At 35.1% G+C, this 24,311-nt stretch overlaps 1 protein-coding gene across 10 annotated transcripts in view; it reads right to left on the reverse strand.

The window, feature by feature from the left end:
* RAPGEF6 (Rap guanine nucleotide exchange factor 6) overlaps window positions 1–24,311 on the reverse strand; it is a 190,309-nt gene that overhangs the window by 80,759 nt on the left and 85,239 nt on the right. For 9 of the 10 annotated variants that reach the window (XM_077911554.1, XM_077911550.1, XM_077911553.1 and 6 more), the window contains 3 exons: window positions 9,982–10,113; window positions 3,089–3,266; window positions 918–1,054 (listed from right to left, as the gene is read on the reverse strand). In XM_077911554.1, coding sequence (XP_077767680.1) covers window positions 918–1,054; window positions 3,089–3,266; window positions 9,982–10,113 — 447 coding nt within the window. Of the gene's footprint in view, window positions 1–917; window positions 1,055–3,088; window positions 3,267–9,981; window positions 10,114–21,737; window positions 22,678–24,311 lie in introns of those variants that run through there. The other variant, XM_077911556.1, reaches the window with a different exon arrangement.

Raw genomic sequence — 24,311 nt, forward strand, 5'->3', positions numbered from 1 at the left:
GTCATTCAACTGTCCTGCCTTTTAAGAAAATTTAATACTAAAATTTGTTCATGAAACTTTTTTTCTTGAGATTATCCTATGATAGTGTCAGATATTTAGGACATGGGAAGTAAACAAGTAAATAAAGCTAGACATAGGCCCTGGCCTTCAAAGAGCTTCCATCAAATTTTAAAATACCCTGAATATCTACATATTATATCCTGTAGACAATATAATAATTACTTCTTTATTCCTGAATGACATTTTAGCCATTTCCAATTTTTACTACTATAAAAATGCTGCAAGAACATCTTTTGGTCTAACTCAGTTTTATGTTATGTACTAAACAAAGACTCATAGTGAGTGAAACAGGATAGAGGACTGTTAATTCTTCAAGGCCCATGTTAAAAATTTCTAAATGACTTTCCAGAAATGCTATTTATATCCTTGCTAGCAGTATAAGACGATTTTCATTGACTTGATATGTCAGCATTAATTTCCATCAGTTTGGTAAGAAAAACTGAAGTAACTCCTAACAGCAGTAATTCCTCTGTATCCTTCCAATGCCTCTGCATCCTTCCTTTACCCGTTGAAAGTCACTAGCCAAACATTTCTCAACATAGTACTGCCACCATAGAAATGTCTCAACTGACAGCAGTCCACTGAGAAGTAAAAACAAATTTGTTTCAATGAATGTTATTTATTGAATATTTATGCTAGGCTCACTGCTGGGAAATAAAAATTAAGACAGACAAAATAAAGCAAAAGCAAAAATAAAAAAAACTTCTATCTTTAGAAATTATAATAAACCCAAACACAGCAGTCACGCAAAAAATTGTATAAATTTCAAAAGTCAAGATTTACAGGAATTTATGGAAATGAAATCATTCTAAAAATCAGCTCCCACACTAAATAATATGTAACATTTGCTAGTCTACCTCTTGCCCATCTTCAAGAATAATAGCTCCAGCCTGCTCTACCACTTCAAAAATCATCACTGAGCAGAGTTCTCTTCTTACAGACATGGTCATGTTTGCAAAAGCTGGGAGCTGGTGCATAAACTCCAGTAATTGTTCTGTTTAAAAAAAAAAAAAAAAAAAGGAAGAAGAAGATATTTTAGTAGAGAGACCATCAAAGACTATACTTTAAAGATCCAATAAAATCTACAATTGAATTCCCAATTTTCTAAATCAACTTATGAATTTAGGCTGCTAATGCTGAGCAACCAAGGTACAAGATGATTGCTGATTTAAAAAAAAAAAAATCAATGCTTTGTTTAATCGACCTTTCACAATCACACAAAAAAATACACATATTGGAAGATACCCAGAATTCATAACCTCCAGAGGGAATTGGAAACCCAGAGATTCAAATGAGGCTAATTTTCCTAGCCTGAGATGTCATTCCATGGTAGTTCAGTTAGTGATGTCCTTCAATCTAACAGATTAGCAAAAAAGTCTTTTGTCTAGTTCTTATCTGGATAGAGTTCAAAAGAATGTTATGTCAACAAGTAATTAAGCAATGAAGGATAACAAATTTGAGTTCTAGTGCCAAACTTGTGAAGTAACTGCAAGGTAAGTCTCTTTATAACCAACAAATGTTTATGAGTACGGGCCTTTGGCTAACATTACTGGTACAGATACAAAAGTAAAAAAGATAAATATAAGGGAGAAACAAGCAGTCAGCTAAGGGATGAAAAAGAAATAAGGATAAGGTACTATCTATCTGGATAACTGGGAGATAATTATATTTCAATTTTTTAAAAACTGTGAAAGGAGCACAGTATACAAACTTTTATCATTAAAAATGCACTTTTAGTTTCTGTGCAGATACTGTTCATAACATGAGTCTAAACTGCAAGTTAATTAACTATGTTGTGTCATTAGAATGGCAAGGAATGTTCAAATGTACTGATCATTACTCACATAGATTATGATTCTTAGTAACATCTTCTGATCTGAATGACAGCAATATGGCTATTATAAAAGGGAAATCTAGGCTAAAATCTTAATTGAATCATAACAATATATAATGACTCTAAGTAATCTTTGTTCTCAAAGAAAACATGAGCATCTTTAGTATTATTCAACCTTCTAAACTTATCAGTTCTGTAAGAAATACAAAAAAGAAAATTCATAAACTGTTATCCAAAAATTATATATATTTTTTTCAGGCAGACAAATAAAAAGATGACCTTTGATAACATTTGAAACATTTTTAGAAAACTAGACATCAGACACTATTGTACTGTAGCTTACCTATCTCATGGACACGAGAAGGGAAATTACTTTAATGCAGTTGAGCTTTTGTTTTGTAAACTGGGAGCAGCCAGAATATGAGGGCTATCTGGTTGTGACGTCTATCACCCCAGTAATCACTGGGGCCGACTCAGGTGACCTGCCTGGCTAGGCAGGTGTTCCCTTTCTCTCTGACTGTCCATGCGCATCCCGCTGTAAGCTGTGCACTCGCTCAGTTGAAGAGTTTGAACTTTCCTGATAAAGGATGACCGTTCTTTGGTCAAGGGTATACCAATAGCTGTACTTCCCAGCTACATCTTCCAAACAAACTCTCAAATTGGGGCAGCCAGCCTCCAAGATGGCTCTAAACCTCTTGTTATTCATGATCTTGTGCAGTTCCCTCCCATATTATATCACACTTACTCTGTGTGACACTCCTGAGGCCAGGTAATAAAAGATAAACTAAATAATAAAAAACTCTCCTTTGGATTACTTGATTTGGGGGAAACCAACTGCCACATTGGGAGAATATTCAAGAGCCTATGAGAGAGGCCCACATAGCAGTAACTGAGGTCTTGTACTAAAAACCCTGTAAGTAGCCACCTTGGAAGTATATACTCTAGCGCAGCAGTCCAGTGAAGCCTCAGGTATCTGTGACCCCTGCTGATATCCTGACTGAAGCTTCATGAAACACTGTTCCAGAACTATTCAGCTAGGCTGTTCATGAATTCTTGACCCACAAAAGCTATAAGAAAACAAACGTGTATTGTTTTAAGCCTATGCTTCAAGTATTTTGTTATGCAGCAAGAGGTATAAACTATATGTATAAATTAAACTATAAAATTCTTATTGTGAATACATGTATTTCTTACCAATGTCATCATCAGTTTTGTCTGCAGGTTCTTTCTCAAGACATTCTCGAACAAGATCTCGCCCCTGTAGTGGATCCGTTCGATCAATTTCTTCATCTTCCTCTTCTTCATCTTCAGAATCAACAGGTCCTTCTGGAAGACGTGTTAAATCTACATCTCCTACCTCACTTTCCGTAGCCTACAGAAAGAAATCTCGATCGATTATTTTATAAAAATTGTATGTCACAGCCTGAATTAACCCAAGCTACCCTTTCCTAACACTCTGAAGAATCAAAAACAAAACACTATTTTTTATTAAAGGTTTCTCTCTGCCCAAAAATATAGGCTCATTGTTCCACACTGTGACATCCAGGTGATAAATCTGAGCCAGTAAGTATAAAATGGTCAAGAGATATAACCACCTGGACTAATACCTGTTTTCCAAATAACACATATATTGCTTACAAGTATAACATTTCCTAAAACATGATGTGCAGGAGAGATACAGTTTATCAACAATCATTTTATGAGTTACTAGTCTGTGTTGAGTATTGCAAATAACATATTCTTTCACCACAAAGATTTATAATCCAGTAACGTAGGCAGCCATGTAAATTAAGAACAGAAATGTAAAACTGAAAAGTGCTAAAGTAGGCCAATTGTGAAGTAATGAAAACATAATCATAATGTCCCAATATCTTTTTATTGAATCTAATTGCAAAGAAGATTTGAGATTATTGTAACCAATGTTTAAAATAGGCTTGAACTTAGAACCTCAACTTTGGAAATATATTAGTCTCAGATATTTGTAAAGAACTAGCAAATTTCTTAAAAACTGTAAATTTAGAAATGCAGAAAATAATGTAGAAATAATGAAATAATAAATAATTGGGACATATTGAAGCAACCTATAAGGTGCCCATAGACTAGACAGACAGACAAAACATGGGCATACATCCACAAATAACCAGGTTCCCTGAGGCCAAAACTGCCTCTGCTTTCTGACTCTAGAACCTTAGGGTTTAAGTAGAGTCATTTCTGAATAATATATCCTTGGAACCACAAACTTGCTAGCAGGTTATAATTTCTTTTAAAAATATAGTTTTAATTTAAATGTATACATGCTAAAATGATTTTCAAAAACCTATTTACATATACCAATTTTAATTCAATAAACTAGTGCGCTAAAAACCCCTAAAGCAATATTCTCTATAGTTTATTTAATTTTTCAGAATACAGAAGCTCACCCCCAGAGTAGCCTTCTTCCACTTTATCAAATTATAAGGACCATCTACTTTATACGTTTGGGTTCTTAAACCACTGTCTTCATCACAATTTCAGGTTTTCATCATATGACCTAGACTATTTCAACATAGTCTCCTAACCTTTTAGATTGTATCTGATAAAAAGATGGTTCACAGCAAAAATAAGCAAGATTCAATTTGGTTATATGGACAACAGGCAAGGCTTGTAGTCATCTGTGTGAGAAATGAAGATACTTAACAGGAAAATTCTTTAGGCAGAATGGAAATCACGGGTAGGGATTGTAAGAATGGTATTAACAGAACTCTTAGAGCTTTTAAGGACATCTGCAAAGGAAAGAACATAATCTTTCCTCACAAATGTCTTAACTGTCCTTTGTTCAAAGTATGATAAAAAGAAAAAGGATGAATAATATAATTTAAAGGAACATATTAAACTGTTAAAAGTACACAAGAAGGATAATGTGGCAAAATAAAAATTAAAAATAATAAAGAAAGAATAGCCAAAAACATAGCCAAGAATAGCCAAAAATTTGCTAGGAAATTAAAAAAAGGACTTTATATTTTAAAAGTAAATAAAATGAGCTATGCAGAATGCAAGGTCTAATTCACTGACTAAGCAAAGGCAAGGTAGGTCTTTTAAGGTGAAGGTAGATATAATAAATCATCAAAACTAGAAGTCACTGCATGACATTTCTGAGAACGTAGTTTGTTGGTAGAGTTTAGTTCTCAAATAACTAGATGATTTTTTTTTTAAAGTGTAGTATTCAAAATGCCCAGAATACAATAAAAACTTACTAGGAAGATGGAGGGAAATGTGATACATAACCAGGAGGAAAATCAATCAATATAAAGAGACCCAGGAATGACAGAGATGATGGAATTAGGAGACATGAACTGCCAACATTATAGCAAGTTCTAAGATTTAAAACAAAATATAAACAAGTAGAGTGAAAATGGGAAATCTAAGTAAAGAAATGTAAACTGTAAGGGGAAATTTGAAGAAAGGCAATAAAAATTACCCCAAGTGAAGCAAAGTAAAGAATAAGGCTATAAAGAAAATTTAAGAGTCTAAGAGACTAATAACATAATATCAACAGTTGTTACCAAAAAAATGTAGGTTGAAAGATATGTCACATTTGTTAAGACAGGGTATAGTGAAGATCAGCCCCTGCCTTTCAACTACTTTATCCTAGCACTTGGATTATAGCAGACCCTCCAGAAGATTGTAATAAGTGAATTAAGTTTAGGGAGAAAAAAGGTATTTTTGTCAAACAGCTAATAAGGTAAATTCATTAAACTTCTTGTGTTTTTCCTTCCCTGCAGTATTAATGTATCTCTGTGTATACGTGTAAATATAATTTGGTGAGGCAGACAGTCTGAGGTGATTTTCTGATGACTTTGGCTTCCCCAAATAAACCACCAGAGGATATCCTTTTCCTGTTTTCATCTAGATAAAGAATGAGGGGAACTACAGGTTGGAATGAAAAGTTACACCAACTTACAAAAACCACATTTTCAAATTCAGAACAAATATTAAACCTAACATTAACCTTCTCTTTCTTGCATTGCCATTGTGAGTACTTCATTCAACCTTTTATATGTACCACTTAGTCCTTATGTTTCCTCTTCATCTCACTGGTTAAGGCAAGAACACTGTAAAACTAATCCTTCTATGGTCTCTACAACAGGTCAGCCAGTTCAAGTAAATTCTCCTTTGCCCTGGATATAATCAAGCTTTAATTTGTAATAATCCTCTGCACTTTCCTTGGGAAAAATATTAGTTTCTACTTTCAAGTATAACTCAACTAAAAAACATCTAGATTACTTCCTAAGTACCAATGGTGTGCTTAACTCAGCATGGAATATAAAAGTAAAAAACAAACACTGCCTCCACAAATTTTCCTCTCATGATCTGCAGAAAAACTGCTGTGGGGTTCCAAGACATGAGAGATGATATGAACATGTCATTAAGGTGAAACTGCAGATAGAAGAGCAGAGCCAAAACACAGAGCTAGAACAAAGCAACATGTTCGGGGAATAACACGTATATTTTGTCGTGGACTAGATCCTAGAATGTTCAAGTGGGGAACAGTGTAACATAAAAACAGACTTGCAGACTGTGGTTAGAAGTGGAAGGCTGAGAATGTGACTTCTCAGCAAGAAATGAAGAGTATAAATTAGATAATGGTGTAGCACTTAAACTTTTAAAATATATGAGTAAAGTCACACTATGCTTTATCTCATGTGGGAGTTTAAAAAATAGGAGTAGGAGCGCCTGGGTGGCTCAGTCCATTAAGCGACGGACTTGATTTTGGTTCAGGTCATGATCTCAGGGGGTCATGGGATCCAGCCCTGTGTAAAATGGTAGTAGTTAAGATAAGTGAGATTTTAACCAGGGACACATATTTTTAACAGAAATATTCAAATAGAATGAAACGTGGTATAACAAAGCTAGCTGAGGTGTCGAACAGCATAGAGGAAATGTAGCACCAGTTTTTGAGAGACTGGCAGTAAAGCTATGAATTAATAAGAACTCATGCTGCCATAGAGATAATAACTGAAGCACTGGGATTTTTAGCACCGTGTTTTACTTCCCACATAGAAACCAAAAAAGATGGGGGATGAATGTATACCTCAGGTTTCTAAAAATAAGTTAATGAAAAGACCAATGCTTTACTTCACAACATTCCAGCTCTTGCTGATATATACAGATTGAAATAAATAGGAAAAAAGAGTCAGAAAGAAGCACTCCTTATTTATCTTGAGTATTCTTTGAGGACACATAAAATACTTGATCCAAGAACAATCTAACATCTTAATGTATAAATTTGTCTAAATTTTAAGCTAATCTGATTATAAACATATTCATACCAAAAAGATTAAAAAAAAATAGAGTGCTTAGTGAAGAATAAAAAAACATACAGAATAAAAAAACACCACATTCAAGCCTGTAATTCTACAGCAGAAGACCTCCAACTATCAGTAGGCATGCCTCAGCCATAGCCTCAGGTAGGCACACCAGTAGGTAGACATCCTGTAGATATTACATAAGTGCAATGCTTCAGAAGCTCCCCCAGAATCCTGCCAAAGATAGAGGACCCTGCTGTGTACAGCTCATCTGCTAGTGCGGAGCAAAGCATTGGCCTTTCCAAGTGACTCTGATCTCAGTCTATGCACTAACCTTTTGTCCTTTTTCTTACAATCATCTAAGGCTCCCTTCCTTGCTCCAAAAAGGTGATAACATCTGGTTTAGAAATGGATATACTGGGATCCCTGGGTGGCGCAGTGGTTTGGCGCCTGCCTTTGGCCCAGGGCACGATCCTGGAGACCCGGGATCGAATCCCACGTCGGGCTCCCTGCATGGAGCCTGCTTCTCCCTCTGCCTGTGTCTATGCTTCTCTCTCCCTCTCTCTGTGTGACTATCATAAATAAATAAAAATTAAAAAAAAAAAAAAGAAATGGATATACTAATGAGATCAGGTACCTAGAGCTCAACAACACCACAACTCTGCTGTATGATTTCTCCTAGTAAGGTCTAGACATTCCCACTTACCCTACAAGAAATCTATAGCCATATTCCTAAACTTCATTAATCCAGGGTCAATCTTCTCTAGGAAAAACACAGAATCCAGAGGAGCTACAGCTCTACGTTGACTTTAGGTGTGCACATGATAATTCCTTTGGGGGAAGGGCAGAATGCCTGGAATGCAAATACTGCGAGAGGCTCCAGAGTCACTGCATTTTTTAAGTGTACTTTTAAAAAATACTTGTTCCATCTCCTACAAAATGATGAACAGGGAGAATTCCTTGTTCTGTCTACGATAAAATGCTAAACAGGGAGATGCAGATGGCCAGAGCAATGACCTTTGTGGAGAAAAGCTATGCATAATCCAAAAACGGAGGCTTCTTTCCATTTTGTCTCTGCCTACAAGTTTCCCTTAAGAATGATGGTTTTCCTAAAACATCTGAAAACAACTCAGTGGACCCACAGTCTAAAATGTTTTCCTCAAGCAACAACTCCATTTCAAAAGACAAGTAATATATGGTAGCCACTTGCCATATGTGACTATTGGTCACTTGAACTGTGGCTGGTCAGAACGGAGATGTATAGTAAGGTTTTATTAAATTCTGGCTTTGGGAGACTCCCACATCCCCATACTGTGCATACACCCTCATACTCCTCTGCCTGGCACCTTGGGGCCAGTGGTGCCACAGCCTGGGCTGGCAGAGCCTCGCTGCTCCATCTGGTGCCCTGCCTGGGCTGTTGCAGAGTCACCAAAGCAGGCAGTAAGAGTGCTGCAGTCCAAGTGGCTCTGGAAAGTCGGCTGTGGACTCAGGTCATTGGGCAATTCCACCACCTCATCCAGCTTCCCAAGGATGAGTCCAAAGCCAAGCTTTAAAGACGATGTCAGCTCCTCCATGGCACTGATTGATGATTCAGTCTGCCCAGTCACCAAGCAACCACTAGCCACAACAAACCCAAAGAACCTCCCAACATTCCACCTGGAACTTCACTAGCAACTGGCAGCCTAGAATGGTAGTTAGGCTTTCTGCGTGTTGGAGCAAGCCTTTAACATTCAGTCAGGTAGTTTACAACTCTGCCTTAGCCTTACTTTCTGCTGGAGTGACCTGAAAGTCAGCCAAAGCTTATTTACTTTTTTGGAAGGACAGATTTTGCAGTTCTCTACTCTGCCAATATTGGCTGATATCCAATCCTTATTGTTTAAACAACTGGTGTTTAGGTCTTCAATCACTTGTGGAAGAAAGACATTCTAAATAACTCAAAATCACATCTGTGGAAGTCATCCTGAAAAGTCCCTCTACTTCTCTAAAATCCAATACTACACAAGCTCAAAGTTATGTAGCAAATATTATTAATAAAAAACAGCTAGTAAATTAACTTTCTGATGTTAATTTTTACATGTACATGTTTATTTTTAATTTATATTAAAGTATTTTTATACTGTCTACAGAAGTCAGAATTTTAAAAATTTAACTCATAATTTTAAACTGTGATTATGTGCTGAAATGATAGTATTTGGATATATTTATGCTAAATAAAATATACTATTCAAATTAACTGCACCTGTTTCCTTTTAAGAGGAAAGGCCTTAAAAAAAAAAAAAAAAAAAAAAAAAAATAAATAAATAAATAAATAAAGGAAAGGCCTTTAAGAGGGCTACTTTAAGAGGGCTACTAGAAAATTTAATAGACCCTTTACAATAAAAAGCAACTCTATCACTATCTAGAATTTAAATAAAAGAAGAAAAAACAACTCTAATTTTCTTCAAGACTACTTATTGAACAGTCTATAATAAAAATCAGCCTTTGTATAAGTTTAAAGCTCAGTTGTTTCAAGAACTATTTTTTAACAAAGCAAGCATTACTCATAATGAATTCCCTGAATTAAAGTCTTTAAAAATAATATTATATTCATACACTCCTGAATCATATTTAATCACTCTCAAAAGATTGTTTCTTTAATTAAGCTTGCAAATTTGAAACAATAAAGCTTATTTTCCCAAAGACATTCTACCTGAATTTCATACACTTTAATTAAAAGATATGTGACCACCTAAAGCACAAGCATGGGATATATGGCAGAATAACAAAGCCATATGCACAGCACACAAACTCCTAAGATACTACCTGATAGATATCAGATAAACTGCTGCTCCCAGAGTCACTGGCGATGCTACAACCAGACTGACTAGAAGACACATGAGTCACCTGTGGATGAGGGTTGTCTGTGATGTGCATCTTGGTAAGATCGGCTGGAAGCTGAAAAAGAAAAATAATTTAAGATATTCTAAACATCAAACATTACCTCTGTAAGCGTTATTGAGGAATGTATACAATTATTCAATCACTATACTGTACACCTGAAACTACTATAACACTGTATATGAACTATACTGCAATTAAAAAGTTAAAAAATTTCTTAAGTAAAAAGTAAGAGTTCTTGACATGTTGTTAATTTCTGAACAGTTTCTGGACATTATATACATCACTGTGCAATTTCAATTCTAAACTAATTTTTCCACTTTTTGGAAAAACCTTAGGAAATGATAAAAACCAAATCAGTACTCTGATACTGTCAGTCAAGCCTAGAATAGAATGGAATCCCACTGTATAGGCTTCAGAAGACATTACCATTGGTAATGATATTTCAGAGTAAGCACTTGGGCCCCTCTTTTTCTCCTAATAATACTATCAGCTATTGTTACCTTCAAGTGTTCAGAATGCTATCAACAAACCACTCACACAAAATGGTCATTAATATGAAAAATATAACAACAAACAAAAAACCCCACAACATCTTGTGTTAAAGTACAGCATCTGGCACCAAGATTGGGGGGGGGGGGGAGTTGATTGCATTCCAAATTTCAAAAATTTTGTAGACCTCTTTTCATCTAATATTGTAGTAGTTTGTAGTTGGCCCCTAAAAATTTGTTAATAATCATGATGATTTAATGAACATCTATGCTAGGTGCAGGGATACAAGAGACACAAGATAAAGGAAATGATACTATCATATCATCTTTAGTATGGTCACACTTTTATAGGTATGCAGGCTGTATAATATACCAAAAACAAAACAGAACAGCAGTAACAACAAAAAACCCTCACAAAATCAATGTAATAAGAATTAAAATAAACAAATGACTGCTCCAGAGTAATGAGAGAAAGTTTTACAAAGGAGGCATGGTGATATATTTTCCAAATAATTTCTCTGCAACCCCCTATTCAGGAACATTAAGAGAAATCTACTTACTTTTTAAAACAGAAGTTCTCATTGCTTTAGGGCAGGAAAATGTTAAACATGCACAGAGTAGTAAAAACTGAATAAACCCTAAAGGAAAAATGGCCAAGTCTAAATTCTATCATCTTAAGAGTAGTCACTATAATTATAAAAACTACACACAGAAGGGGGCCTGGGTGGCTCAGTCAGTTAGGTGTCTGACTCATGATTTTGGTTCAGGTCATGATCTCAGGGTCACGAGAATGAGCCCTCGCCAGGCTCCTTAAATTCTCTCTTCCACTAGCATGTGATGTAAGAGCTCTGGGCATTATATAAAATTGATGAATCACTGACTTCTACTTCTGAAATCAGTAATATATTATATGTTAATTAACTGAATTTAAATAAAATTTAAATAAACTGTCTCTCCCTCTGCCCCTCCCCCACTAAAACCAAACAAACTACACATAGAAATGATATCACATATTCCTCTGCTGATAACAGTGTGTTATCTAACTCAGATGAATTCTATTAACTAAGATAAACAGAAAAACTGGATATACATATGTAATCCGGCCTGGTAGGTTTTCCTGATTCTTAAAGAGGGCAATCAAGAGACTCAGAAGCAGTTCAACAGTCTTAGTTATAGAGATAGAAGTTATATTTCAAGGCCTAGCATGGAAGGGCCACCCTTTGGACTGGGACTCTGGAAAGAACATTATACTCTATGAATAAATGTGATCCACAAGTAAATTGATGCCCATTTTAGAATCATCTCAATCTCTGATGTTGTTTGTATTAAGATGTTATACAGGGTTACTAGTCTCTTCCAGTCAATTATTGGAAGCAAACACAAATCTTTGCCAAATGAAAAAATCATACTAGTATCAAATTATTTAAAATATTTTGCATATACAACATCCAAAGCTCAAATAAAACCAGGCACATGAGAAGACAAGATAGCACTGATGAAAACTACAAAATATAATAGACTTTAGAAATGAAGAACTTTCAACTAATGGAATAATCAGATTACAAAATATCTGTTTTGAATATATATAGCAAGGGTCGGCAAACATTTTCTTTAAGGGACCAAAGAATATTGAGACTTGTGCAGGTGACATATAATCAATCTCTGTGGATACTTTTGACTTTTTTTTTTTTATAAATAATCCTTTAAGAATGTAAAGGTCATTCTTAGCTCACATGTCGAAAAGTTCAGTGGCCATGTTTTCCATTATAGCAAAAGATGATACTGACAAATGAACCCTGAAAAACACAGGTTTGAACTATATGGCTCCACTTATGCATGGGTCCACTTACATGTGGATTATTTTTCAATATACTACAGTACTTTAAACATATTTTCCTTATGATTTTATTTATAATATTTTTTCTCTAGCTTACTTTATAATATAGTGTATAATACATATACAAAATGTCTTTTTAAAAATATTTTACAAAATAAATCTTAATTGACTACGTTATTATTGGTAAGGCTTCCAGGTAATAGTAGGCTATTAGTACTTAACTCAAAAGTTATACATGGATTTCTGACTGCACAGGGGTCAGCAGCCCTAATCCCTGTGTTGTTCAAGGGTCAACCCTACAGAGGAAAAAAAACTAAGAATTATAGCAAATAATTAACAAAGAATAAAATACAAATTCTACAGCTGAAAAGTGAAGTTATGGAAATTAAAAAGTCAAACATGGACTCATTAGATTTGGCAGAGCTAAGAAGAAAATTAGAAAAGTAAAGATTGGCCTGAAAAAATATCCAGAATGAAGCTGGGAGAGAGGGGGAAAGAATCACAGGGGATAGTGTAAGAAGTAACATCTGAACAACCTGAGTCAAAGAAAAAAAAAAAAAGATTAAGACATAGGAGATAATGGCTAAGCATTTTCCCAAACTGACAAAAATACAAAGTCACACAAGGATCAAGCAAGAATTACCAGCAAGATAAATAACAAAACCATACCTATGCACACGAGGGTGAAACTAGTATGGGGGAAAAAAGAGAAAGAGAAATCTTAAAACAGAAAAAAGAGATTACTTGGACAAGAGCAAAATTAAACTGACAGCTGAACTCTCAATAAAAATTTGGAAGCCAGGGGCACCTGAGTGGCTCAATAGGTTGAGCATCCGTCTGCCTTTGGCTCAGCTGAGGTTGTGATCCCAGGGTCCTGATCCTCACATCAGGCTCCCTCCTCTGCAGGGAGCCTACCTCTCCCTCTGCTTCCCTCTCTCTGTCTTTCATGAGTAAATAAATAAAATAAAATTAAATTAAAAAAAAAAAAAAAGATTTGGAAGCCAGAAGAGAATGGGAGTGGTATCTCCAAGTGCTAAAATCCATCAAGAAAAAATAATAATAATAAAATAAAATCCATCAAGAAGTCCCCCAAAAAGGGTAAAATAAAGACATTTTCAGAAAAACAAAAATGAAGACAAATGTTTTCCAGCAGATCTCCAGCAGATTCTCCAGCAGATCCAGTGAATAAAGAAAATTTACTAGGAGAACAATACAATTCCAAGTGGAAGCTTCCAGATGCAGAAAAGGAAAACCAATGAAAACAGGAAATGTGTGGGTAAGTTTGTGTGAATACTAACTACATAAAATAGGGACGTTAATGTCCCGACACATAAATAAGAATTAAAATATATTACAATAGAATTAAGTCTGGAGAAAAGTAAATGAAGTTAATAAAAGTACTTTGCAATGTCCATGAAACTGTAGCAACAGACTTCATAGATGGATACATTTCTGTAATCTGATTTAAGACTAGTAAAACTGTGTAACTATGAAGCTTACTTAGGGGAAAACATTAAAAAAAAAAAAGGATAGAAAAATATATACCATGCAAACACAAACCAAAAGAAAGATTATGTAGTTATATTTCAAATGAAGTCCATCTTGAGGGGGAAAGCATTAGAGACAAAAGGGGACATTTTTATAATAAAAGGTTCAACACTAAATACGTACGTAGGCACACATCCTCTAAATATAGAAGGCAAAAAACGGCAACAAAAGACCTACATGAATCCACAATTATGCTGCCAAATTATACCACAAATTTCTCACTGACAGATTAAGAAAATAAAAAATATGTAAAGATAGGGAAGATGGGAACAATTATAAAAAACCTGACCTAACGTGCATGAACATAGAAGAATGCAACCAAAAACTTCAGAATTATTTTAGGGTACACATAAAAACATTAAAAAAAATTGACAATAAGGCAGGTGGTCAAAGTTTCAAAAGAATGAAAACATAGAGAGATATCTTACGATACAAAGCAAATAAGGCAGAAATACTAACAAAAAGATAACTAATAAAAATTATCACGGACTGGGAAATTATTAAACAAACCTAAATAGTGAAAAGCTCAATTAAGGCACATTGCAAATTAGAAAATACTCAGAATAAAAATTAAAATGCCACCTACCAAAACCTGTGGGAAAAGCTAACACTATGCTTAGAGGCCATTTTATAGCTCTATTATGTGTACTAAAAAAGACAGAGAGGAACGCCTGCATGGTGCAGCGGGCTAAGTGTCTGACTCTTGATTTTCACTCAGGTAGTGATCTAGGGGCTGTGAAGTCGAGCTTGGCGTCAGGCTCTGCACTCAGCTTGGAGTTTGCTTGAGACTTTCTCTCTCTCTCCTGTGCCCCTATCCTCATATGTGTATGCACTCTCCCTCTCAAATAAATTTTTTAAAAGGTAGAAAAATCAATGAGCTAACCGTAAGTGGTTACAATAATACAGAAACAGTGATGGGAGTGTATCTCAGCTCAAAGACCTTGCTCCTACTTAGTTTCTATTGTTTAGGCAGAATTCATCTAGTAATTAAGCGGATGAAAAGACAAAGACTGAAAATAGTTTTAAAAGTCCAGATGTTTGGTTGAGCTGTCAGGAGTAGAAGATAATCCGTATTCCAAGATTCCTACAGAAGACCAAGGAGAAAGAGGTCATCCATCAAAGTAACACAATGAACCAAAGCCAGAAAAGCAAGACTGCAAATTGGGTGCGTAGCAATACTTTTAAGCCATCTTCATCCTCACTAGACCCTAAAAGACAAGCATTTTTATCCCTACTTTACTAATGAGGAACTGAGACAATAAAATTAAGCTGCTGGCCATAGATCTCTCACTCGAGTTGGAATTCAAACCCAAGAGGTATCTGATTCTAGTACTCTGCTTTGTACCAGGAATTCTGCTGGTAACATGAAGATGAAAACAGATGGATCCCATCTTCAAGGATCGCAGTATAACAGTGAAGAGTGGCCAAAGATGTACAAGTGTACAGCATCTCCTTTCTACCCCATGAAGAAAACTTAGATCAATATATAGGAATCCTCTCAACTTCTTAATCTTACGAAAATAATGATAGGGACTACAGCTAATGTTTGAGTGCTCACTACATGCACCAAATAGGTAAACTAGTAAATACATCATTTTACAGACTTTTTCATAGATTATCTCATTTAATCATCATATAACCAGACAAGGAAGATGCTATTATTATACCCAAACTTCATATTAGGAAAACCAAGGCCCTTAGGAGCCACACAGGTTACCCATAATCACATCTCTAGGAAGCAGGGAAAATTACTTTAAAATCCAGGCCGTCTGACTATAAATCAGTTGTTCTTTCCTAGTAAATTGTTTCCTGACATTAAGGTCTGAGTTCCTAACATCCAACAATTCCTTCTATTCCTAACAAAAGAAGCAGAAGAAAGGTGAAAGTTTTCCTCCAATAGGAATCCTTTATGTCTTAAACCATCTCTCCTGTGTCTCAGCTTATCTGCCTCTTTTCCTTTTCTTCCTGACCCCAACAGGGACTTACTAGCTGACTTCTCATGAGCAATGTCAATTCACTTACCACATCACAGGTCTGGCAAAATTTCCTATTTTCCACAGTTCCTTTATCCATTTCCCATACCTGAACTTCCAAGCTCTGCTGGAACTCACATTTGGAATTCACATGTCCATGAGGCCCAATGTCAAAGTTCTATTTGGGGGATGGACAGATTCCTTAGGTAAGAGCTTGAATATAGACAGAGATTATGAGAAAGTACAGTCTGTTGAAGATTCTATATATATAAAGGAAAAAAGATGTATTAAGCAGAGGCTAGAGGTAGAAAATAATCTTGAATGTCAAGCATTTTGATTTTGATTCCTATAGGTTATAAGAGAGCTGCTACAGGTTTTTGGGAAGGGCAATGACAGAAGAGGTGCTGTAGGTCTTACACAGACTTAACCCATCCAAGTGTTTATTTTTCTGACTCAAATTTCTCTGCAGGTCTAGGCAACACTCTGGGGCAACTGCTTTATATGCAAACTCAGATACTGCTTTGGTCTTTTGGCTCTGCCATCTCAACACAGGACCACTTAAGTCACAGCAGCAGGAGAAAAAAGCCGTTAAAAGAGATTACTAAACCTTGCCAGGAACCAGAGAAATAAAAATTTAAATAACTTTTCATCAGACTGGCAAAAAGAAAGCCTGAGAATACATAATACGGGCAAGGCTAAGGAGAAAACCAATATTCTCATAAATGGTAATGGGAGTTATGAATTGGTGTAGCCACTCTTAAGAGTGATTCAAGGAGTAGCCACTTTGGAGAGCAAATATTAAGATTTTTTACATTTAAAATTCCTCTTTGGATATCTATCCTAAAAAAGCACACAGGTGTGCAAGGAGGATGTACAAGAACATTCATTACAAACAAACTGTAATAATTTAAAGAAAAGAAAAATAATTGTCACAAGGAGAATGGCTAAATTATTATAGCCTGTTAATGGAATACTGTGCTACAGTTCAAGGTACAAGAAAACCTAGCTATACTGACTAAAAAGTAACTTTCATGATAAATAGAAGACTCATTTTTTAAAAAGCATAAAAACATCATTACATGTTTTCTGGGTACATACTCATCTAGGTTTGGGAGAAAAGATTTGAAGGAATATATACCACACAATCAAGAGTAGTACTGTCTAGTGAATGAGAAGAATCAAGGCTGGTAGTCCAAAAGAAGTTTCAGCGTGATCTGCAATATCCAGCTGAAATGTTTTATTTTTGTATGGAGAAAACATTCCTCTACTATTTCTATAAATAAGTTATTTGTAGTATTCTCAAAACTGAAAACAAATAAATATATATATGTATGTAAGGGTAATTTTCTCTTACCTTTTCATTTAAAAAATGACCATAACACTGGAATGTGGTGAAATTCTGGAGCTCTTAGCAACTAAGGGTAGCTATACACACTGTATACATTCTGGCATTTTATGATAAAAAAGCAAGATTCAAAGATGAGTTTTATTAGAATGCCTTATGAGTATATACTTATATATAAGTATACATATATATAAGTATATATATAAGTATAGTTATATATATATATAAGTATATATTAAGTACTTATATACTTAGTATATAAAGTGGAACTGAGAATAAGCATTTAACCTATAACGGAAGGAAACGGAGCAGAAAGTGATATAAATTAGGGAAAAACAAAAACTCCCTACATAAGAGCCTGTATGGAAAGCTGAAAAACAAACTGAAAGTGAAGTACTTTAGAACACTTGGGTGGCCCAAGTGGTTAAGCATTGACTCTTGGTTTTGGCTCAAGTTATGATCTCAGGGTTGTGAGATGGAGCCCCATGTTGGTCTCCATGCTAGGCATGGGGCCTGCTTGAGATTCTCCCTTTCCAACTCCCTCACCTCTCCCCGCAACTCTCCCTTCTCAAAAAAAAAAAAAAAAAAAAAAAAAAGGAAGTTCTTCTGTGTTCTTACTCCTTTGAATGTGGCATTCATGCTCTTTAAATTTCATTGTGTGTGTATAAACTTGAATGAGTAAGATGCAATCAAGAAACAGGCCAATCAGGGATCCCTGGGTGGCGCAGCGGTTTGGCGCCTGCCTTTGGCCCAGGGTGCGATCCTGGAGACCCGAGATCGAATCCCACATCGGGCTCCCGGTGCATGGAGCCTACTTCTCCCTCTGCCTGTGTCTCTGCCTCTCTCTCTCTCTCTCTGTGACTATCATAAATAAATAAAAATTAAAAAAAAAAAAAAGAAACAGGCCAATCAGTGAAGCTTAGGTAGGGATGTATACAGGGGATACAGGAAATAAAGGGCCAAAAGTAGTATTTTGGGTGCTTTAGGTTTCCTGTATTAGAAAAAAGCTACTTACAGGGCCTGAAGCAAGAAAATGAATGACTGGAAGAGATCTGCTTTTTAAAAAGCTTATTCTAAAAACAACAACAACAACAACAACAACAACAAAAAATAAATAAAAAGCTTATTCTAGCATCGTAGATGAAATGGAAGACAATCATACATATGGGAGACAGGAAACACTAATCAAAGACAGAGGTCTTATGAAATTAAAAGCAGATGTATAAAGGAGCTTCTGGGGCTAGACAGGGTGACATGTGTCACTTGACAATGAAAGAGAACTAAAAATAGATTCCAAGGCCCAAAAAACGTAGTTTGGAGCCTGTTTTATGAAGACAATTTAAAATGTCTCCAAAGTCCTGAAGGAAATAGCTGTATCTAACCACAGTAGCTTTGGGTATATGACACCGGCACCCTGCGTCAGGCAAGTGGAACTACGGCATAAGCATGCATTCCTAATTCATTATTTTTACTAGAAGATGAGGGTTAAAGGGACAATGACACATGTATCTCCTCATCATCACATTTTTAAAACCAAAGAGTGGCTTTCAATCAATATTTGCACTTAACATTAAGTTTTTTAAAAGCGTAGATACACTTGTTGAGAAAAGATGAAATCAGTTTAAAGAGTGCTGTCAACTTTGAGGACAAGCAAGGAAACTAGATTTGCTGCACTTAATGGGGAGGAGTGTATAAGAAGGTAATGGGAAGAGAGTCACATACTGTCTAGTGAGTCACAGCTAAGACTTTGACTTTTGGTGTGAATAAAGTGTATCCGGAAGGGAGTGATGAGCTGTGTCAAATGCCACAGACAGGTAGTGTAATAAGGGCCAAAAAATGACCCATAGATTTAGCTGTGTGGAAAAAATGAAAAAGAACACACTTCCTTGACCAGTAACCATAGGAGCACCTAAAAGAAGGCACAGTGTTGATACCTCTCCCATCCAGTAAACAGTCACTTTGGGTAAGCAACTTAAACAGATGAGGAAGGTGAGCTCTCAATCACTCCAGGAGTATCAATCTCTTTAAAAAAATTCCAACACATTCAACTAAGATTTGAAATATGAAGAAAGAGCTAAGCAATGAGGGAAATGAATGGCATCTATGAAATGAGAACAAATTATTAAACAAGAGTGGCTGTGAAAAAGCATCACTTGAGATTTCAAAAATGATTAATAGTGATTACATTTATGGCAACTGGTCACAAAGGGAGAATCAGTCAGTGAGCTAGATGATCCAACTGGAAATTTATGGAGTAAAAATAAAGAAATGTTTAGAGATAATGTGGACAGATATGGATCTGTCCATATCTGTCCACATCTGGAATAGTAAGAAAAGAGTTGAGGTTTTCAAAAAATAAATTTCCCATAACTGAAGACCAATTGGAATCTTTAGCTGGAGAGAAACTTTCAAGTAGCAAAAACAAAACAAAACAAAAAAAATAATCCATAGGAAAACTTCAAGACATCAAGAATAAAAAGTAAAACCCAAACAAAACAAAACAAAACACAATTAATCACTGAAAAGAAGAAAAACAGACTACTTAACAAAGGAATCAGGAATTATAAGGAGCCCAGACTTCTCAACACCAACAGGATGCCAGAGACAGTGCATTAACTTTTTCATTGTGCTAAAAGGAAAAGACCTTAGATTTATTATTTTATATACAACGAAACAATTATATTTAAAAGTAAATATTGAGTAAAGCAGTTTTGAACATACAAGCACTTAAAGTGCATCTCCTCCTCTTCCATCCTCCTCTTGCTCCTAGAACTACTTAATCCATCAAGAAAATAAATTCAGAAGTAATGAATCCATGTAGTACCGTGGGCAAATACATGAATAAATAAAATCAGTAAGATGTACTGGAAAACCAAAAGTACCAAGTTTGAAAAATTAATAACAGGTTTAATGTGTTTATAATCATAATGCAGAGTGAAAATTCCATCAGTAGTAACATGAGAGATGGGGGAGGGAGGAAAAGGAGCCATACATACTCTTTTACAAATACTTAATTTACATATTCAAGCACCAGTCACAGAATTCTGCTCAGATAGTATTTGCTGGCATTTGATCAAACCTTAGAATCTGATTTTTTAAATCCCCCTTGGCTCTTCTATACTTGTTAAATCTTAAATCAAAAGCTGGTTACTAATACCACCAAAGGCTGTTTTTGATTGGTATTCTAAACAACCCCTGTATCTCATTCTTTATTTTCTTTGAAGCTTTTTCACTTGGTCTCATCCATTTCCTTTCTACAGGTTTTAAATCTTAGTAGTGTCACTATCAAGCATCAGCAAAGCATGGGCCCCACAGGTGGCATTTGTACTATGGAGGCTACCCATGCCTTATTGGATAGTACAAATGAAGCATATACCTATATTTCTATCTCTTTCCATGTCAATCAGTTGTTGCTAAATGAATAGTGAATTTAAATGTCTTTCCAGAGCTGTGTTTAGAAAGATATACAGTGAGCTATCTTTCAGATAAAACAGTACACTACGACACTACCACAGTATTTCTCCCTTAGTCACCATCACTAGGACGGACTACCTTTAAACAAAGACATGATTCCATCCTAGGAAATGCCTCTATTGTGCCTGTCTCTATTCAACAGAACCATAAAGAAATCTTAACACAGTCTATGTTACAATTAAAGTGTTTACGAAAACAGCTTTACAAAAAACTAAAAATTCATACTTTCCTATTTTTGTCTTGAAATTTACATAACAGGAAACATAACTTGAGTGGCATCGAATTTCATATTTATATAAACAGCCACTATAAACAATACAATTTATTAAATTATATTGTATATTTTCTTAAAACCTAGCATGTCCTGTTATGTAGCATTTTGCTTTTCTGTGATTAGTTTGCTTTAAAAAAATGACAAATGTAACAAATGCTATCTTAAAAAGTCTCAAGCTAATGATTCACTTACTACTATTTTTAAAATGCTTAAGAACGTCATAAAATTTTTTTCATATACTTTTCATAGTATTTTCTTCATATTACTTCACTGATGGAGTTATTACCCTGTCTTCCTAAAATTTTTGTATAATAAAAACTTGTATAGTATAAACTAGAGATCAGACTAACACTGCTCAATACATCAACCATTTAAGATAAGGAGGCATTATAATACAGTCAAGTTAAAGAGCATACTCAGAGACAAGTACAGAAATAGCCATAACCAAATGATTCAGTCTGAAGACAGTCCACCTCAGATGCATTACATTTTAAGTCTATAGATTATTATGAAGGTATTTTTTCAAATCCTCTTGGAGGTACATTAGGATATTTTACAGATTCCCTTAAATTGAAAAACAAAATGGCCATGAGATTGAGCTTTTTAGATTGCTTTTGAATTCTTATTTTTAAAGTTTAGAAAATATAACAGCGCAATAAAGCTAATTTACAATTCAAAGTAGTAGAATTTAAATTTAATAACTATACCCATCTCCAAGGAAATAATAAACATTACTTACTTTGGAGGCCCATGGCTGAAGACAATTGGCATAACACCGAACAAGAAAAGCCATTTCCTGGGCTGGAAAGGGTAGTTTCCTTTTCAAACCAGAGCCACACGGATGAGTATGTTGACAAAATTCTGTTAAGTTTCTTTTTTACATATCATACGCCATTTGCAGTGTTATATAAAGGCAGCTTCTCCAAATCCCTTTCAAACTGAAATCAGGAGCTTTCAGTAGCTCAGAGTATTGTTCTAAATAACTGCAACAGTTTTCATCACAACATTCACTTTTAACAGGCAAATCACAGTAAATCAAGATGTTTACATTTCTGGCTCAGTATATACAGACATATACATGCTTCCTCAGGCACCTGGCACAGACATGCACAGTGGTAACATAACAGTTAATACAGTATCAGTCAAAGTAAATAAGGCAACATGCACCAAATCTGTGTTCCTGGATCTGAGAAACCTTTCCTCTCTGTAATGCAGCTTTGTCTCTTCTTCAACTTATTTCATTCTGTAGAGCAAGCACTGCAGTAATTCTTCTGCATCAGAAGCAAACCAGAACACTGTATCCTTAAAATGAAAGTTTCTTCATCTTCTTAATCACCAAAGGTTAAAAAAAAAAAAAATGAACCGATGGTAGTTGGAAGATATATATGCTCTAACAGGTCTGTCCTGGAGAAATGCCTGAAAATCTCCAAAATTAAAATTTTCTCTTTCCACATGCACTATTTACAGCTCTGCAGTAATGCTTCCTGTTCAATGCATCAGTAAGACAGTAATGTTGATCTAAGTCTGGCTTTTCTGGTTGAAAATTTATAGATGGTGATACAAAAACACTACATCTTCTATAAAACAAGACTATATGTTAGTGTCTTAATTCCTACTGTCCTTGCCAGTTTCACAGCAGCTCCCTAAGGAGAAGCTCCTATTGATTCCATGCTCTGCAGTAAGATGAAATATCTAATAAGAAGGAAAGAGAGTGGGAGGAGAATAGAGCTAAAAGGATGACATCACCTGTATAGAAAGCCTTCAGAAACTGCATTAGATCAATTGGCTACTGTATCTGCAGATGTAGCCCAAAAAGCAATTTACTGAAAACACACACACACACACACACACACGCACGCACACATACTCCCTTCCATGAGACATGTCAGCAAGCTAAATTCTTTAAGAAAAAAAATGGCTTAGAGCACCTCTCTATTTCAGTTTTTAAAAATCCATCTTGATTTTTTATTCTGTGCACTAATACTGAGCTTTATTTGGGAAGCTATATTTCCTATTATTATTCAAATTTAACACAGTATTGTCCTCCCAAGGGAAAATAATTAGCTCTGGTAAGACACTTGCATTACAAATACATAAGGCAGCCTTCTTCTCAGACATCATATATGTGTTTGTAACACTACTAATTCAGGGGTTTCTGCTTGCAAAACTTCCTATTTATCAAATAACTGTTCTGAAAAGGTACAACCTTCAGGATACTTTAAATTAACATTAAAAATATCAAAACTGCTACTAAGATTTTTATGTAAATAGTATATTTAATTGGAAACAATAGAATTTCATTTTGCAAAGGAAAGCTGAAAATCATCACCAGGCATAATAGCCGACCTGCATGCAGCCTGTACCAACTCCTCTGAGGAAGAATAACCTATGCAACATGGTATTTTCCTGCACTCTGACGCTCAATTCCTAGAAAGACACAGGATGCCAGTAAAACTTAAAAGGAATTAGAAATGAAAATTATTACACTTGATTTAAAAATTGAGCTTGGTTCTAAAAAGCAATCATTTTTCTATAAAAATTCCAGAGAAAAATTAAATTTTGCCACACCCAGTTCAATCTAAAAACACAAGTCTTCTAGTATTGACCCTTATTCTTCACACATCTGCCACAAGGAATCTATTGCAGATACTCCCATCAAGAGTTTGCACTTAAGGTTATAACGGTGCCTCCCAATGGCCAAAAAATACATAGCTTCCAATGATAAAATGCTTAGTATGTCTCCAGACAGCAAAATTATGAGTCACAATCAGAGAACAAGGCAGAGTAACATAACTATTTTGCTTCATTCACTTAACATTATTTTGAGGACAAGAGATATGCAACTTCGGAGGGGAAATTATTACCTGAAAGATGGGTGTTATTAGAAAAAATTCCACTGTCAAAGAAACATCTTGTCATTAGCCCCAGCCAAAAAAAAGAAGAGTTCTTCAATACACCTCTGGGCAAAGTATGACTCACTTTCTGAAAAACAGTATGCTGACAATCTGAATTATGGCAGCATAATTTACTAATAAAACTACAGTTAACTTCAGTAAAGCTAAATATTATTCTGGACAAAAACAAGTCATGTTTTCAAAATACATGATCATTTATGAACTTAGGTTTCCATAAGATCTAAGAATTATATTTTTGGCAAAAACTTCAAAAGAATACACGCAAAAAAATTTTCATTTAAATGTAAAATTAAGTCTCAAAAATACAAATAAGCATGACTAGCTTTCCAAACATAAATCATGGAAAACATATATAGGTTGATTTTCAGACACCAATGTATTTTTTTCAATTTAATTAT

Source organism: Canis aureus, chromosome 10, assembly GCF_053574225.1.
Source record: "Canis aureus isolate CA01 chromosome 10, VMU_Caureus_v.1.0, whole genome shotgun sequence".
In the NCBI taxonomy this organism is placed as follows: Eukaryota; Metazoa; Chordata; class Mammalia; order Carnivora; family Canidae; genus Canis; species Canis aureus.